The 18,660-nt window shown below is 44.7% G+C and overlaps 2 protein-coding genes across 2 annotated transcripts in view; one reads left to right on the top strand and one right to left on the bottom strand.

Moving 5' to 3' along the window:
- The window catches only part of LOC111970240 (inositol polyphosphate 1-phosphatase-like), an 18,759-nt gene extending 10,153 nt beyond the window's left edge, over positions 1-8,606 (top strand). Inside the window, exons 5-6 of the mRNA XM_023996869.2 lie at positions 6,070-6,238; positions 6,637-8,606. Coding sequence (XP_023852637.1) covers positions 6,070-6,238; positions 6,637-7,141 — 674 coding nt within the window. The 3' untranslated portion in view covers positions 7,142-8,606. The remainder of the gene's footprint in view (positions 1-6,069; positions 6,239-6,636) is intronic.
- Positions 8,509-18,660, bottom strand: LOC111970238 (dnaJ homolog subfamily C member 14). The gene is made up of 7 exons (XM_023996863.2): positions 18,384-18,660; positions 16,226-17,763; positions 14,159-14,265; positions 13,658-13,777; positions 13,291-13,451; positions 12,911-13,016; positions 8,509-12,148 (listed from the first exon to the last, which is right to left on the bottom strand). The coding sequence occupies exons 2-7, from the start codon at positions 17,501-17,503 to the stop codon at positions 11,827-11,829; spliced, it is 2,094 nt and encodes a 697-aa protein (XP_023852631.1). The 5' UTR covers positions 17,504-17,763; positions 18,384-18,660; the 3' UTR covers positions 8,509-11,826.

The following is an 18,660-nucleotide window of genomic DNA, read 5'->3' as shown; positions in this document are numbered from 1 at the left end:
AGCATGTGGAGCTCATGTTCACGGGTCCTCTGAAGGAAAGAGAAGAGGAAAAGTGCAGCTACCTACTCCTCTGGATCGGTAAAAAAGGGAGAGATATTTACAACACATGGACACTTACCGAGGCTGAATCAAAGGTACTGAAAACATACTACGATCGTTTTGAAGCATATGTTGTGCCGAAGACCAATACGATTATCGCTAGGTACAAATTCCATGAGAAAGTACAGGGAGCTAGCGAGTCTTTTGAAAAGTTTGTGACAGAACTGCGTCTGCTTGTGAAAGACTGATTATGCAAACAAGGATGAGATGGTCAGGGACCGTATTGTATTTGGAATACACTCACCGCGAGTGAGAGAAACTTTTGAATGTTGGGTCTGAGGTAACGCTGGACAAAGCTATCGACATAGCCAGATCTCACGAGCTAGCACAGGCTCAGATGAAAACCATTTCGCGCGGCAGCACGAGCGCATCACGTGAACAAGCAGTGCACGCAGACATCAAAGGACACCTCCGGTGCGCAGAGAGCGCGTTTTAGAACGGAGAGACATAACTCCAAAACAGAGCGACACATACTCAAAATGCCCCAAAACATGTGGATATTGCGGATACAAAATTGTACAAGGAAATTGCCTAGCTAAAGGCAAAGTGTACTAAATGTGGAAAATGGAATCACCTTGCAAAGGTGTGCAGAGCTTACCGTGGAAAAACAGTACACACAGTGAGTGAAGATGAAATGTCAATCATAGAGTCAAACGCCGATGAACTGTTTATTGATTCAGTGACACAGAAAAGTCAAATATCAGAGACAGAGCAAGCATTTGCTGACATTGAGATAGGAACACAAGGCACAAAGCTAAAGTTCAAACTAGACACTGGTGCACAAGTAAACATTATTCCTCTGAATAAGTACCGCAGCTTGACATCTGAGTGCGAGCTACAGCCCACCACACGCAGACTGACTGGTTATGGTGGTGAACAGCTCCCAGTAAAAGGCACATGCACCTTCAAATGCAAATACAAGGAAAGTGACATGATGTTAGACTTTTATGTTGTTGACACTAGAGCACCTGTAGTGCTAGGTCTTAAAGCATGTTTAGACATGGACCTCATCAAGCTAGTTTTATCAGTGACAGCACCAGTAGAGACAGGAATAGGATTATTCCCAGGAGAATGTACCATTCACCTTGACCCAGACGCAACCCCTGTGGTCTACCCACGAGAAAGATTCCCCTTGCTCTCCGTGCCCGTCTGAAGAAAGAGTTGGAGAGCATGGAGCAATCTGACATAGTCACCAAGGTTACAGAACCGACTGACTGGGTAAACGCCTTAGTGGTGGTGGAGAAACCATGCACAGGCAAGCTCAGAGTATGTCTCGACCCAAGAGACTTGAACAAGGCTATCAAACGCCCCCATTARCCTTTACCGACGCTAGATGGCATCACACACAAGCTAGCGGGAGCACACTACTTCAGTGTCATGGACGCTAGATCAGGCTACTGGGCTATCAAGCMCACAGAAGAGTCATCTAAGCTCACAACATTCAACACACCGTTTGGACGCTACAGGTTCCGTCGCCTGCCTTTTGGGATTATCTCAGCCCAAGACGAGTTTCAGCGAAAGATTGACGAAGTGTACGAAGGCCTCGACGGAGTTGTGGCAATTGTGGACGACATCCTTGTCTATGGTCGAACCAAAGAGGAGCACGACCGAAACCTCTGCGCGATGCTGCAAAGGTCCCGCGAGAGAGGAGTCCGGCTCAACCCCGAGAAGAGCACAGTCGGCGCTACAGAGGTCAGTTACTTCGGACATCTTCTTACAGCGACTGGAATCAAGCCAGATCCACAGAAGATCTCAGCCATAAAAGAAATGGAGCCACCAAAGAACCGTGCAGAGCTGGAAACAGTGCTTGGCATGGTCAACTACTTAGCCAAGTTCGCACCCAGCCTCTCCAATGCTAATGCACCCCTGCGTCAACTGCTAAAGCAGTCCAGTGAGTTTCTCTGGGACAAGCAACACGACATTGCTTTCCAGAATGTGAAAGACTTGATCACGAGAGAACCAGGACCAATCCTTGCCTACTACGACCCCGACAAAGAGCTCAGACTCCAAGTGGACGCGTCGAAGTATGGACTAGGTGCAGTGCTACTGCAAGAAGGAAAGCCCATCAGCTACGCTTCCAAATCTCTCACAGACTGTGAAATCAACTACGCTCAAATTGAAAAGGAGCTCTACGCCATTCTGTTCGGATGTAAACGTTTCCATCAGTACATATATGGACGACAAGTCATTGTGGAATCCGACCACAAGCCACTTGAGTCAATTATGAGGAAACCACTAGCCGCAGCCCCGCCAAGGCTACAGAGAATGATCCTTCAACTACAAAAATACGACTTCACAATCACTCACCGTCCAGGCAAAGACATCCCTGTCGCAGACACACTCTCCAGGAAGTTTCTTACCTATAAGGACAGCAGCCTCAGTGAAGGCATGGACATGCAAGTGCACACTGTGTACAGCAACTTACCAGTTAGTGACACAAAACTGAAGGAGATCCAAGCAGAAACAGAAAAGGACTCACAACTCGCACAGCTGAGGAAAGTCATACAGGATGGATGGCCTGAGAAGAGGAGAAAATGCCCTCAGAGCGTCTCAGAATTCTGGAACCATCGTGATGAACTATCACAGATCAACGGAATAATTTTCAAAGGAGAGAAAATCATTATTCCTACCAGTCTCAGAGAAGAGATTTTGACAAAGATCCATGCTGGACACATGGGCATGGAAAAGTGCAAACAGAGAGCACGGGACATTTTGTTTTGGCCCGGAATGTGCAAACAAATAGAGGACATTGTTGGTAAATGCGCCATATGTCTTGAACYACGCCCCTCAAACACCAAAGAGCCAATGTTACCTCACTGTATCCCTGTCACCACAAGCCCGCATTACCCTCAAAGTAATGGCCTTGCTGAAAAATCWGTGCAGATTGCTAAATCACWCATGGATAAAGCAAAAGCAGACAAGAGAGACCCCTACCTCAGCCTCCTTGAATACCGCAACACTCCAGTTGACAACTTCAAATCACCAGCSCAGCTGTTGATGAGCCGCAGACTTCCCTCAATCCTTCCCAGCACCAACCAGCAGCTACAACCTGAGGTCGTCAGCTACAAGGAAATGCATGAAAAACGTGCACAGAGACAACAACAACAAAAGCGATACTACGACAGGTCAGCTAGARCACTGCCACCACTGATCGACGGAGAGTCAGTTAGAATCCAGGAGCATGGCCTCTGGAAGCCAGCAGTCGTCATCCAGCCAGCTGACACTGAACGTTCAAATCACGTTCGCACCGCAGAAGGAGCAGTGTACCGCCGCAATCGTCGTCACCTACTGAACACAAAAGAACAACACACTGATGAGATGAACTGTTCCCCTGAAAGAGAACGTGATGGACTAAACACACACAAAGCACAYCATACACCATACTTACCTGCAACACCACAAGAACTGTTGACTGACACAGAAGCATGCTCAGCATCATATTGCACAAATCAGGAAGAGAGGTCAAGCCCAGAGCTGTCCTAGACCTGTGAAATGTCAAAGGGTGTAGGCAGATCGCTGCCCTAAAAGAGTTCCAGACTGTAAACTTGTTATTGAAAGTTCACTTGAAATGCTTTGGTATTGTATTTGTTTGAAATGTTAAGATGTTATTTCTACAGTGAAAGCTGAGTTGCTGAGAATCKSTTGTTTGAAAAGTAACAGTATGTTGGATTATTGTTTCAGAGTCTATGTTGATTCAGTTGGTATAGTATGCAATATAAAWGMTTACTTACCTTGAGTTCAAACTGCAGAGCATGTTTTCAAAAGAAATGCTTAGAATATGTAAACATTTTTATTTTGTTTTAAAAGAAGGGGGATGTAATATTCATATGTGTAAACATACTGAATTATAATTGGATGCATTTTACCGCCATATCATACTGTGCTATGATTGGTTAAGACCACCCAAATGGTTAGGTGATGGTCAGTTTGATCCTGGTTGGCGATACGTGAACATACCAGTTATAGCTAGCTAATAAAGAGCTACGTTAAGAAATATCCCGTAGTACTGCATTTTATTATTTTGTACAAAGTGTGCAAAACAAGACAGTTATATATTTTTATTTGATTTAACTTGGCAAGTCAGTTAAGAACCAACTCTTATTTACAATGACTGCCTAGGACCAGTGGGTTAACTGCCTTGTTTCAGGGGCAGAACGACATATTTCTACCTTGTCAGCTCGGGGATTCAATCTAGCAACCTTTAGGTTACTGGCCCAACGCTCTAACCACTAGGCTACCCGCTGCCCCAGGGTTACTAATGTTAGCTCATCTGATGTTGTAACGTTAGCTGTCTGACTTTATTAGCAAGTTAATTTTCACAGCATAAACTCAATTATTTTGTTGCTCAACATTTCTCTGGCTAGTGTGGGGTTTTATAAAGGTTTTTTGACATGCTTAACTAACTATAAGCTAGTAGGGCTTCTTATGCATTAAAGTTTGAATTGCTGAACCTGCATTTTCCATTGTTCTCACTCTTACCAGTGCTCAGGGCCTAACCATGAATATCAGCCTGGAATGTGTGTGTGTTAAAGAGAGCGCTGTACTGTGTGAAATATGTGTGTGTACGCAACAAATGTATCAGTCTGAAATGTGTGTGTGTTAAAAAGGGCACTGTGGGCGCTGTACTGTGTGACTGAGACTGTGCTAATCTTAGAGAGACACAGGAGGGGGTGAATCATGAGACTGCTGACTGTGGTGTACAATGYACTATAACCCAATACTATAACAAACGTGATTAGCAACTATATCATATGTGATTGAATACTATAACAAACGTGATTAGCAACTATATCATATGTGATTGAATACTATAACAAACGTGATTYGCAACTATATCATATGTGATTGGATATTGACAACCTGTTGGTCTGGGCGCCTGGATGTCTGTGTGTGTGTGCTGGAAGTAACAGTTAGCTCAGATAAGAAGCTGGGAAGCTGTAGTTAGCCTTGAGCGGGAACAGTGGACATTGTATAACAGGTGTGAATAGCTCAGACAATATTACAGAGCTGTCTGACCTCAGTCTTTGGGGTGAAGGAGCATAATCTACACAGCAACAGCGACGGGACAACAGAGAGCGCAAAGGGGCTAGGACTAGCTTATGTGCCAACATCAACGATAGGCTGGGTAAGTCTAAACCACGCCCAGTCTCTACTCTGACAGGCCGGCTCAGAAGCGGGAACTATCTCTGTCATGAGTATAATATACTATCTTTGTCAGGAACAAATCAGTTCTCTGTCTTATCCTGCGTGATGAAACATTGAACCCGTATATACGGAAATTGTATTTGCCATTTATTAACTTTTGAATTAAACAATTATTTTAACCAAGTTCAGGTGTACTATTGTTCCTATCTCAGTTGAACTTACGCAACCCTAACACTAGTTAACGTAGAATTCGATCCAGCTATCAATATACTTAACAATGCTAATGCTTGTTCCACCACACTTTCTCCCTTGCCTCAAATTTTCCAAATGTCAGTAGTTCTTCGGTAACAGCTCATGAAGTAGGCTTCATCACCTTCTCACCCCTGTCTCCGTGGTCAGGCTTCTCACCTAACGTTACCTCTTCGTTACCGTTCAGGGGACACGCTGCTCTAACTGGCAAGCTGACTTTCCAGAGCGCGCGCTGATGCTGTAACTAGCACATTGTTTGTCTCTTATTCCTTCAGTCGCGTGCTGCGCTGCATTCTGTTGTTATGTGGACGATTGGCTGAGCCTTGGATACAGCCAGTATTGCTCCAAACGCGCATCACTCGTTCGCTTACAGCCAGTAGGGCTCCAACCCCAACTCCCCTTAGTTTGCATCCCTGTAGGCGACGTTGAAATTCAGTGAGCTCTTCCATGCTCGTCTTTATACACCTATCAGCAGCAGCTGTGGCTGAAATCACTGAATCCACTCATTTGAAGGGGTGTCCACATACTTTTTTATATATAGTGTATGTTGTTTCTATGTGTTTGGTTTTCGTTCAGATGCCACTAGCCAGTACATTCAGGGTCGTGAGGAGGTGGTGGAGGAGGGCTGTCTCTGTTCTTCAGGTCTGCAGTGTGCCCTGGTCCTGATCGGGMTATACATCCGCGCCACTGGGGAACCGGTCATAGGGGTCATAAACCAGCCCTTCAACCACAAAGACCCAACAGGGTGAGACTCTTTACTTTTCTATTATTTATCTATTTTCTTTCTCTCTGAATTGTTGGGAAGGGCTTGTATTTAAGCATTTCACTGTTAGTCTACACCTGTTGTTTACAAAGCATGTGACAAAAACAATTGGATTTGACTCTAGAACCAGAACAGCAATCATTTTGACACCAGTGTTAGGGTCAATGCTATTTAAGTTGTCGATTAAATTACAATTTTTTCCCCAATTTAAGTATTGGAAAAGGTATTTTCATTTGCAATTACTATTTTCAATCCACTTACTGAATTTAAATAGAGTTAACTATCAAACACAGAAATAACATACTCAGTAATGCTCAGACTTCACCAACTAAGCTTCCTTTAATGACATTTGGTTGATGTGATGTGCATATTTGTTGCAGCTGGAAGGGGAAGCATTTCTGGGGTGTGTCATATGGGAGCGTCAAAGCCTGCTCGGTGCTCCGACCTAAAGACAGACCTGCAGAATGTCCAGGACTATCGGTGGTGCTGAGCTCCAGTGAGAAGCAGGCGGTGAAGGAGGCCTTGGCCCCTCTGTGTGGGCCTGACAGGCTGATGTACGCCTCGGGGGCCGGATACAAGATCCTGTGTGTGATCCTGGGCCTAGCTGACGTCTACGTCCTCTCCGAGGGCAGCACCTTCAAGTGGGACTCCTGCGGCCCCCATGCCCTGCTCCTTGCACTGGGTGGGGGGATGCTGGACCTTAAAGAGTGCCTCCGCTTCGGCCACTGTGAGGGGGGGCACCATGACCAGGGGGAACTAACCTACCACCAATCCCACTCAGAGAGCACTGGGGCAGACCGCTGGGCCAACCAGGGTGGCCTGGTGGCCTACCTAGACTGTCAAATGCTTCATAGGGTTATTGGAGAACTGAAGGGAAAGTTTTAAAGGAAGAGGCATTGATTATGGTGAAGGGCACAAGTAGCTGTATCATTGCTTATAGGGACGTGCTGCTTAATGTCAATTTTTGGAGGAGCTGTTTWAAAAAAATCTACTATGCTGTTAAAGTTATTTTGTAAAAGCTTGATGTATATGCAAATATATAGTAAGGAATGTAAACATGTTAAACTATCTACAGTAGGTGGTATGTTAAAGGTGTTTCGTAAAAGATTAAGCTGCATCTAACTTTTACAGTTACTGGTTTTCTCATTGACAGGAAGCGTGTTGGTGGCAAACAAATCTAACTTCAGGAAAGACCTGAGTGTTGTTTAAGTAAAACTTATTCCAAAGCAAGATAATCAGAATCGAGAGACTGGTATGAACAGGAACAAGCATGGTTCAGGGAACAGTAGCACACACTGCATAGCTGAAACATGCTTTTTGTCTGTCATACCAAAATGTGGCACATGGCAATAACCCTGCTTTTGATTGGTTAAGGATCTCTGCTGGACTTACCTGAATATTACTTGATGGCCTAGTTGAAGTATAGTGGGACAGGGAGACATAGTAAATATCCCAAGTGTCCCCCCTTGACAGAAGCACTAATGGTGTGTGTGTGACAGGCGAGAGCTGAGAGGACTCAAATAAACTGGCTTCTGGGAATCTGCAGCGGCCCAGAAAAGGCCTTTTATGGAAAAGAGGTGCATTTGACACTGTTTCCATAGCTCTAGCTGTATGTCTTAGGATAAATCAGGGCAGAGGAAAACACGAGGTGCAGCAATCAACAATGAAACGGGGGCTAGTGTTCATTTACTGTAAATTAAGGATTAAACCCCTTTTGAAGGAAAGAAGGGGAACTGTCACACAGCCAGGTTAGTTGATTTCTGGAGATATAGCATGATTCAGGGGTATTTAAACCCAGTCAGGTACTCCATTTATTGAATAAAAAGAGTTACAGGATTAGGTTTGTTTAACATAAGTCCACCTGTCCTGTACCAAGGGGGTGGTGTGGAGATTCATTTTTATTATTTTCCACAACTATCACTTGCACCACTTCATTGGCACACCCAAGAATCTATTGGGATGCGGTCCAAAGTGGTTGTCATTACTAAATGTGGCTGTCTATGGCCTTCCATCAGAAAAGCATGACAACCACTCAGGTCTGTGTTGTGGACCACTTCTGTATAAAGACTGGTTRGATCTACTGTATGTTTAAAATTTGTGTATTGTAAAAGGCCATTTCATGAGTGTGCTCCAGAAGTGCCGTTAGCAGGTCCCCTGGTTTCTGCTCCATTGGAATTATCCACCATTCTCCTGTCTTGTGAGTCAGAATTTGAAGACGGAATTCAATCCACAAAACAATGAAAGTCCATTCATCCATCTGAAATCAACTTTACTATGAAATCCAGAGAAAAGGAAAATCAACTGAACACTGATGTTTCACAATTGTAATAAACTCTTGCCAGCAAACTCACTTTCCTACCCAAAAAACTGAAAAAAATGCAAGTGCCCCACACATTTAACCCTGATGATTGTCTGATTTTTTGCAATATTTGTTTTTGCATATACCGTTTAAAGATATCTCAAGAACAAATTATAATCTGCGATATTGGCTCTTCTTCCACAGTGGGAGCCCTTAGTTGACTTGCCGCTTTAGACTGCCACTTAAGCCATACATTCTCAAGTCAACTAGGGTATCTAAACATTGACAGTATTGATAATTCAGGCTAAAACTGAGATTAAATTAAACCTCGAATACCTCCATAAAAAAATAAAAAGCAAGTGGACAATTGCACTGAAAACCCTTTTCACTTCAAGGAGAACAAATAAACATGTGCAACAAGGGACCTAGGCCCTTTAAATCAAAGCTACAACCCATCTCCCAACATCCACAGAATAACACAAATCAAAAGGTAAAATGGAACCGATACCTGGGCAGGGCACATATTCATAAAGCGTCTCAGAGTAGGAGTACTGATCTAGGATCAATTTAGCCTTTTTGATCCTAATGAATAAGATTACATGGAAAGGCCTGAACCTAGATCAGCACTCCTACTCTGGGGCGATCGATAAATATGGAATCAGACCTATTAACGTTTGAATGTTTTATCTCCTTCACTGGAACCTAGCTAGTCCTGTGGCTTATAAAAGGAATTAGATTATCAACTTTCACCACATTTATTTCCAATACTGTATCTCCACAGGAAAAACACAATGATTTGCCATAATAAGTACAGGCAGATTGTTAGAGATCTGAATACTATCCCTCTTCAATCTGGAGCATACTGACTAATGAGAAAGGGGCGAAAGAGGGCAGTGGTAGCTTTTCTTTGAAATAAAAAGTGGTGGTAGGACTGTTAGTCTTGATATTCAGCTCCACTGTCATTCAATCAACCTTTAAACTGTTGGTAAGTATCTGCCAAAGAATAATCTCTGATAACAATATTGTACACTGCTATAGTCATTGTGTTCTCAATGGAAGTTCAGTCACCTCCAATCTTAAAGGGTGTCAAGATGCAATTCGGGGCGGATTGCATCTTGACATTCTCTTGAGCCACAGGAACAACATGATGCCTTCTAGACAGGTCCTCTGGTTTCTGCTCCATTGGAATTATCCAGCATTCTCCTGTACTGTGAGAGTCGAAACTTGAACATGGAATTTAATCCACATAACTCACAAAACAAACAAAGTCCATTCATCCATCTGAAATCAACTTTACTAGAAAATCAACTGAACACTGATGTTTCACACCAATACTAGGGACTGCAAGCAGTAAATAGCCTAGGTCCTTGACTCACAATATAACCGTCTTGATTTGAATGTGAACCTGCTAACCTCTGATACCTCAAAGTGATTCTAAGTGGGCTTCAATGTTTTGAGAGACAGGTTAAACATACAGTATTCACTGTAGCTAGACGGAGTTGATACACTACATGGCCAAGAGAATGTGGATGCCTTTTCAAATTAATGGATTCGGCAATTTCAGCCACACCCGGGTGTATAAAATCGAGCACATAGCCATTGGCAGTAGAATGGCCCGTACTACAGAGCTCAGTGACTTTCAACAAGGCACCATCATAGGATGCCACCTTTCCAACAAGTCAGTTTGTCAAATTTCTGCCCTGCTAGAGCTGCCCCGGTCAACTGTAAATGCTGTGATTGTGAAGTGGAAACATCTAGGAGCAACAACAGCTCAGCCGCAAAGTGGTAGGCCACACAAGCTCACAGAATGGGACTGCTGAGTGTTGAAGCGCGTAGCAACATGGTTGCAACACTCACTACCAAGTTCCAAACTACCTCCGGAAGCAACGTCAATCACACTTCATCATCTGCCAGGAGAACGCTACCTACCCGAATGCATAGTGCCAACTGTAAAGGTGGAGGAGGAATAATGGTCCGAGGCTCTTTTTCATGGTTCGGGCTAGGCCCCTTAGTTCCAGTGAAGGGAAATTTAACGCTTCAGCATACACTGACATTCTAGACGATTCTGTGCTTCCAACTTTGTGGCAACAGTTTGGGGAAGGCCCTTTCCTTTTTCAGCATGACAATGCCCCCGTGCACAAAGCAAGGTCCATACAGAAATGGTTTGTCGAGATCGGTGTGGAAGAACTTGACTGGCCTGCAGAGCCCTGACCTCAACTCCATCCAACATCTTGGGATGAATAGGAACGCCGACTGCGAGCCAGGCCTAATCGCCCAACATCAGTGCCCGACCTAATTCATTCTCGTGGCTGAATGGAAGCAAGTCCCCGCAGCAATGTTCCAACATCTAGTGAAAGAGTGGAGGCTGTTATAACAGGACCAACTCCATATTAATGCCAATGATTTTGGAATAAGATGTTCAACAAGCAGTGTATCTATGTTTGGCAGGGCGCATACTTGCACTCTAATTCAGGTGCAAAAGCATTCCCCACTAACCTACTTCCCAATATAAATTAGTGACAAACTTTCACTCTAACTTCATTCAAAGCAATAAAAATGGCAGAAAAGCAGTTGCTCAAATGATAACCTAACAATTTATCAAAGAAGGCAACAGGCGGAAGGAAGGGTGTGTACAAGCAGTAACAGGCAGAGGAGCCCTCTCTCTGGAGACCCAGGATTCAGATTGAGCAGTTAAATTCAGAAATGAATCAATTCTGATTGGCTTCTTCTAGCCATGTCCCTCTCAAACATAAATGCACAGAGACCTGAAGCAATATTACATTACCATATCCCCAAAAATGTATCACAAAAGTCTCAAGGAATAAAAGAGTCCAATGGCATGTAATAATGCAATCGTGTATGCAGAATTGMGCAGGAAAGTAAGACCTAAGGAAATGTGTTTGCATTATAAGCAATAGGCTTGTGATTTCAGTGGCATGGCTACAGCTGTTTCATCAAAGAAGAAAACAAATGAGAGAGGGAGAAGCAGAAATACTGCCACCTCCTTACCCCAAATATATTTAAACTGAGTTAGTTTCTTCTTCTTATACATGGTCCAGTCTCATCTCTGGCTTGGGACCTATGTGTTGTCAGTCATTGATTTGGGTGGTAGCCACGACCAATGTGAATCTTCCTGAGCTCGAGTGATCCTTCGACTCATGTACAGTAAGGGGAGGTCCGGGCTCGCTGACAGACAAGCAAGAAGACAGACATGGTCGTGTGTAGAGTGTCCCTGTGTTGCTACGATGACGTATCACAACAATGGCCGCTCTCACCTCTGGAAGGGCTTGCGGACCTTCTTCTTCCTGCGGGGTGGAGGTTTGCCTCCGCTCTCAGCCCACGTCTCGCTGGGCTCTGGTCGGGGCCCCCCAGGAGGAATGAAGAAGCCAGTCTGAGGTGGAGGAGGGGAGAAAGGTCCACTAGGTCCCGGTCCAGCACCAGAGGGGTGATGGGGGGGTGGTCCTGAGGGAAAGAAACCCCCGTTGGCAGCCATATCAGGGGGAGGTCCCCCCTGGAAGATGCGGTTGAAAAAGTCCTGCAGGTCAGCAGGGTTGGTCGGGCCTGGAGGAGGGTGCTCTGGGCCTGGAGGTGTCCTGGAGATCATGAAAGGAGAGTTACATTAATAAAAAAAATATATATATATATATATTCAACAGGTGACTCCAGGAAAATCAAGAAAAAGGAGCACTCCGTGTCTGAGTTTTATTCACGGGACAAACAAAAAACCATCAGATCCTTGGATAGCCTTTCATTCTGTTACATTCATTCTATTTCCATCTAGCCCACCAGGGATGGGCAACCGGGGGCACGTGGGCCAAATGGCCTTTGATCAATCCCATCCCCCCAAAAAAGTAACTCACTCGCAAGCAACTGCGGCCTCTCATAATGAGTTCAGATTTTTTGTGGCCCCACCCCCATCTAGCCTATAGTTAAGAGAGATTGTTCTATCTTTTGCCTTGGCCAAGAGGCATCATTCACAAGCATCAGAGATGCTTGATAATCTGGAGCTCCAAAACTCATCTCTGTCCACAAATATGTAACTCTTTCACATGCAGGAGCACCTGCACTGACCAGAGCGTAATGGTATTTCAGAGAACAATCTAATTTAGGCCCCTTTTAGACGGTTGGTCACATAACACCTAGGTTGTGTCCCAATAATCTCTCCTTTCTCACGAAATATGCACTTGTTCCCTTCCCTTCATGGATTTGAAAGGATATGACTGGTATATGGAAACTCCCTCTAGCCCATGCATACACCAATACAATAATTTTACATTCGTGTGGAGTAGTTAACGAGTGCAAACTTCAGGAGGAAAATTAGATTGGAACACAACCCTCAGTGCCCTGGGACCTACCTGTGGCGCTGCGTGGAGTTGCTGTTGTTCTTGGATCCGAAGGAGATGTGGTAGGGAACGCGGTGTGTGTCTGGAGAGATTCCTATCCTCTGGCAGCCGGCCCACTCTAAAAGGTGGGAGCGGAAAAGGTGACAAATTAATCAATGTGACAATACTGAATCAAGCGGCAAGGAGGAGAAATAGTCAGTCTGACTTTAGCTGTCTTAACATTATTTAGCAGCTTAGAATTCAATTTAGTTGTAGAGCTCTTGAGCATGTCAGTTGGCTTGTTAAGAGTGCTTTTAGTTTACAGATGAAACAGAAACATCATTAAGTCAAAATGTACCCACAATGCACTACAGTTTTGATGCTCTCAAAAACTGTCATAGTCAAGCCAGTACCTGTGATGTCGTAGACCTTGCCATCCATGCAGGCGAAGTATGTGATGCGTAGGCCCAGCATGCTGGACTCGGCCCACAGGTCTCCCTCCTCGGCGCTGTGGCGTCTGTTACACTCTGCACAGAACCGAGCCTCCGCAGGCTCCCGGTCCATCTCAAACCTCCTGCACACACAGGGAGGAGTCAGGGCCTGTGCGTTTTGTATGTAACTAATTTTTAGTGATTGGGAGTAGTCAGGGTAGGTAAATTATATTACTATTCCAATCCCTCACTTTCACAATAGTCTGGTTATAAAAGTACGATACAGATATTATTAATAGATTATTAATATATTCAAATAGTACAGATATTAATTCAGTCAGTGATGTACCTGTGCTTGCCCTCACACTTGGTGCACATCATAGTGTTCATAGCTTCCTTCAGGTCATCCTGCAGTTTGGTGAGGAACTCATTCATCGACTTGGAGAGTTCCGTCTTCGACATGCGCTTCCTGAGGGAGGAGCAGGGAAACAAAAGTCAAAGCCATATTAACTACACCAAACATCCCACCGGCCTTCAGTGCAGTCATTTGATCACGGTTTATTGCATTTTAATTAAGTAATAGTCCAGTTTTTGTGCCTTCTACTCATATCACGTATTCTCTCCATGTTTCTGGGTTACTGAGAAACTAAACTAAACATCCCARAGGCCTTTAAATTGACTATAACATGCCAAGGACCACAGTTAAGGAATGCTTCTCCATCTGTAATCCTATTATGAAAAGGCCTGAGTTCTAACTTCAGATGTTTTTGTTAAAGGTGAAGTCATGTGATCATGGTTTCTTGCATTTGATATAAGTACTGGTCCAGTAGCTTGTGTGTCTTCTACTCACAGCTCGTATTCCCTCCGTATTTCTGGGTTACTGACGATGTCCCAGGCAGCCCTCAGCACCTTAAAGGCCTCCCCAGCACGCGGGTGCTTGTTCTTGTCTGGATGAACCTGAGAAGGGAAGGAAAAAATAAATACAAACAGAAGGGCACAGCAGAAAACATAATGGAATAGAGAGAAGAACTAAGGAAGAGACTACTTCTAGTCATTTTCTGATTACATTTTATATTGTGGATTAGAGGTCGACCGATTATGATTTTTTCAACGCCGATACCGATTATTGGAGGACCAAAGAGGGGACCAACTCCATATTAATGCCCATGATTTTGGAATGAGATGTTCGACAAGCAGGTGTCCACTAGAGGTCGACCCGATTATGATTTTTCCATGCCGATACCGATTATTGGAGGACCAAAAAAAGCCGATACCGATTAATCGGACGATTTTAAAAATTATTATTTGTTTTTTTTCATTTAAAAATGTATTTATTTGTAATAATGACAATTACAACAATACTGAATGAACACTTATTTTAACTTAATATAATACATCAATAAAATCTATTTAGCCTCAAATAAATAATGAAACATGTTCAATTTGGTTTAATGCAAAAACAAAGTGTTGGAGAAGAAAGTAAAAGTGCAATATGTGCCATGTAAAAAAGCTAACGTTTAAGTTCCTTGCTCAGAACATGAGAACATATGAAAGCTGGTGGTTTCTTTTAACATGAGTCTTCAATATTCCTAGGTAAGAAGTTTTAGGTTGTAGTTATTATAGGACTATTTCTCTCTATACCATTTGTATTTCATATACCTTTGACTATTGGATGTTCTTATAGGCCAGTGTAACAGTATAGCTTCCGTCCCTCTCCTCGCCCCTACCTGGACTCGAACCAGGAACACATCGACAACAGCCACCCTTGAAGCATCGTTACCCATCGCTCCACAAAAGCCGCGGCCCTCGCAGAGCAAGGGGAACAACTACTTCAAGGTCTCAGAGCGAGTAACGTCACCGATTGAAACGCTATTAGCGCGCACCCCGCTAACTAGCTAGCCATTTCACATCGGTTACACCAGCCTAATCTCGGGAGTTGATAGGCTTGAAGTCATAAACAGCTCAATGCTTGAAGCACAGGGAAGAGCTGCTGGCAAACGCACAAAAGTGCTGTTTGAATGAATGCTTACGAGCCTGCTGCTGCCTACCACCGCTCGGTCAGACTACTCTATCAAATATCAAATCATAGACTTAATTATAACATAATAACACACAGAAATACGAGCCTTACGTCATTAATATGGTCAAATCTGGAAACTATCATTTAAAAAACAAAACGTTTATTCTTTCAGTGAAATACGGAACCGTTACGTATTTTATCTAACGGGTGGCATCCATAAGTCTAAATATTCCTGTTACATTGAAGGTTGTGCAATGTTATGTCATAATTACGTAAAATTCTGGCAAATTAGTTCGCAACGAGCCAGGCGGCCCAAACTGCTGCATATAGCCTGACTGTTGCACAGAATGCAAGAGAAGTGACACAATTTCCCTAGTTAAAAGAAATTCATGTTAGCCGGCAATATTAACTAAATATGCAGGTTTAAAAATATATACTTGTGTATTGATTTTAAGAAAGGCGTATAATATCATCAACCATGTGTAGTTAACTAGTGATTATGTTAAGATTGATTGTTTTTTATAAGATAAGTTTAATGCTAGCTAGCACCTTACCTTGGCTCCTTGCTGCACTCGCATAACAGGTAATCAGCCTGCCACGCAGTCTCCTCGTGGAGTGCAATGTAATCGGCCATGGTCGGTGTCCAAAAATGGCGATTACCGATTGTTATGAAAACTTGAAATCGGCCCTAATCAATCGGCCATTCCAATTAATCGGTCGACCTCTATTGTGGATATTAAAAAAAGATGCATGCAGCCATGCACAGCCAAGTGCAAAACTGCTTTTGGATTGCGTCTGACTATAATCGCTACACTCTCCATTTGATGAATTCCACACATTTTTATACACATGTACTCAAAAGATGTAATGCACATCTCATTGCAACCGTAAACTCACCTGGACAGCCAGCTGTCTGTAGGCCCTCTTTAGCTCAGCTTCAGTGGCGTGGGCCTCCACCCCCAGCACTGTAAAAGGGTCCAGCTCCTCCTCAGGGACTTGAGCCAGCGCCAGCAGTCTCTCCAGCTCCTTCCCAGGCTGGTATCTGCCTGCTCCACCAGGAGAATCCGGGGTGAAGGGGGGCACCTGGGTGGCTCTCCTCCTGAACCAGCTGCTGACCCTCTCCACCAGCGAGGCCACACTCCTCCATACCCTGGAGTCCTGCATGGCTGTCCACCACCGCTGGGCCCTCTCCCCGCCCAGCCGGACCAGCGTGAACCGGGCCCACTGGAACCCCAGCAGCACCACGGCACAGAAGAGGCCGAAGCAGGTTAGGGAGGCCTTCCGGACCCATTTCACCAATCGAACACTCTTATCCACCAGGACCGCCCCGGCGCACCTCGCCCTCTCCAGCACGCGTTGGGCATCTGCCTTCATCCCCGGCACGTCAGTGACCCTGTTGAGCATCTGTGAGCCCAGGTCGTAGAGGGCCACCCCTCCGACCTCCACGGCCACTCCGCATCGGTGGGTCACGATGACAATGACCTCCACCACCATGTGGATGCAGGAGATGCACCAGGGGCTGAGCGACTCCGACAGCAGCTCCCTGAAGGCCAAGGCCAGCTGGGTGCCCGTCCGCCGCCGGCCCCGGCCCTGTTGATGGTGGTGGTTGCGCCTCCGGGTCTGCTTGTTCCTACCGCCACCCGACGACAGGGAACCTTTAGGGAGGTAGGAGGACGACAATGTAGCCTGAGTGTTTTGCTCCGAGGCTGCCCCCCCTCCTCCGCTGTTCCGGGACCGGACTCTCCTCCCTCCGGCCCCTGAGTTCCTCCAGCCTGACTCCCCATTTATGCTTGGCTCCTTCCCTCCGCTCTCCTCTTCATCTCCACCCTCTGTCTCCTCTTCTCCTTCTCTCTCCACCCCCTCCTGTCTTAGAGAGACCTCATTGTCCTCTGCAATCCCACAATCCTCTGCTTCTACATCTTCCGAGTCCTCCTGGTTGACTAGGGATTGGATATCCTGAGGGGTAACTTTGATATAGTCAGTCATGTCCTTATTGGGAACTGGTTGTTGAGTTTCCTCCTCATCTCCTCTGACTTCCCACTTGTCGGGCATGGCGGTTGAAGATGGGAGGAGAGGAACACCTGAGGGCAGCTCTTCAGGACTCTCCTCAGTTGCCTCTACAGTCCATGTCRCTCCCTTCATCTCCACCTCCCTCTCAGCCACCTTGTTCTCCATCTTCCTCCCAGTCTCTTGATTAAAGTTCCAAAAAATTATCCAATGTCATGTCAGGTGGGGGCCTTGATCCATTCTCACTGACTGCACCTTCTCCGACACCACACCTCAGCAGGGCCAAAGAGTCAGACAAGGACGGCTGAATAATACTGCAATGGCAGGCATCATTGTCCTTGGTACCCTACCCAATGCAGACATTGAATCAAGGATCAATCGTTACAATCCTTGGACCCGACTGGCTTCATCTTGTATCTGGTTCTTGCCTGTGGAGACAGCAAGTTTAAACATTAGCCTCCCTGTAACACGTTCACTTTTCCAAGCACCAGAACTAGGGGTCAAATCTAAAGTTCACCGAAATGTGAAATCAAACGGGATGTGGAGCTTCTGCATTAATCGTTGTTGTTGTCAAAGTTCTAACATGTTATTGGCAATAATGTCATATTTGATGACCACAATATCCACTCAACGAGCTGATCCGCAGCGCCGACATTTTGAAAAGATAAACCAAACTCTTTAGCTAGCCATCTGGTTATCAGCAGTTGCACTAGCTAGCTATCTAGAAATGCAATTAATTTATTCTACAAGAAATGACTGGGACGTGATATCAGAGGATAGTTGGGGCAATGTTAGGTTCTAGCTAATAAGTTATGTCGTCACCGTCGCGAACAAAATGACCAACTGTCTCGAGACGAATAGCTAGCTGTCTCGTAGCTAAAACGCTAACTAGTTTACAACATTAGTTTGCTCGTATATAACGTTAGCTATCTAGCTAATGTAATTTTAATAATATTAACGGTGGATTGTTGACAATGTTATTTTAGCTATTTGACTGCTAACACTGACTGGAATAACATTGGGAAAGATGACAACCAACGCAACTCACCTTTCTCTTCCGTAAAAAGGGAAGGCAAGATTAGGTGACACAATGTAGGCTAGCTGGAGCCCTGTAACGTTAGCGTCGCTCCTATAAAATGACCAAATGTGGCAAACTGATCAGTTCTTCTCGTAGAAAGAACATTTATCCTGTATTAGCAGAGTGTGTTCTTTTTCCTAATTCAAATATAATTGTTTTCTTATTATGTTCTTGGCTAACGTTGTCCTTGTTTTTTGTCTTACTATTTTTCACTTCCGAGTGAAACAAACCACAACCTCGTTTCCGC

The sequence above is a fragment of the Salvelinus sp. IW2-2015 genome, linkage group LG11 (assembly GCF_002910315.2).
Source record: "Salvelinus sp. IW2-2015 linkage group LG11, ASM291031v2, whole genome shotgun sequence".
In the NCBI taxonomy this organism is placed as follows: Eukaryota; Metazoa; Chordata; class Actinopteri; order Salmoniformes; family Salmonidae; genus Salvelinus; species Salvelinus sp. IW2-2015.
This window is presented reverse-complemented; position numbering and strand designations above follow the sequence as displayed.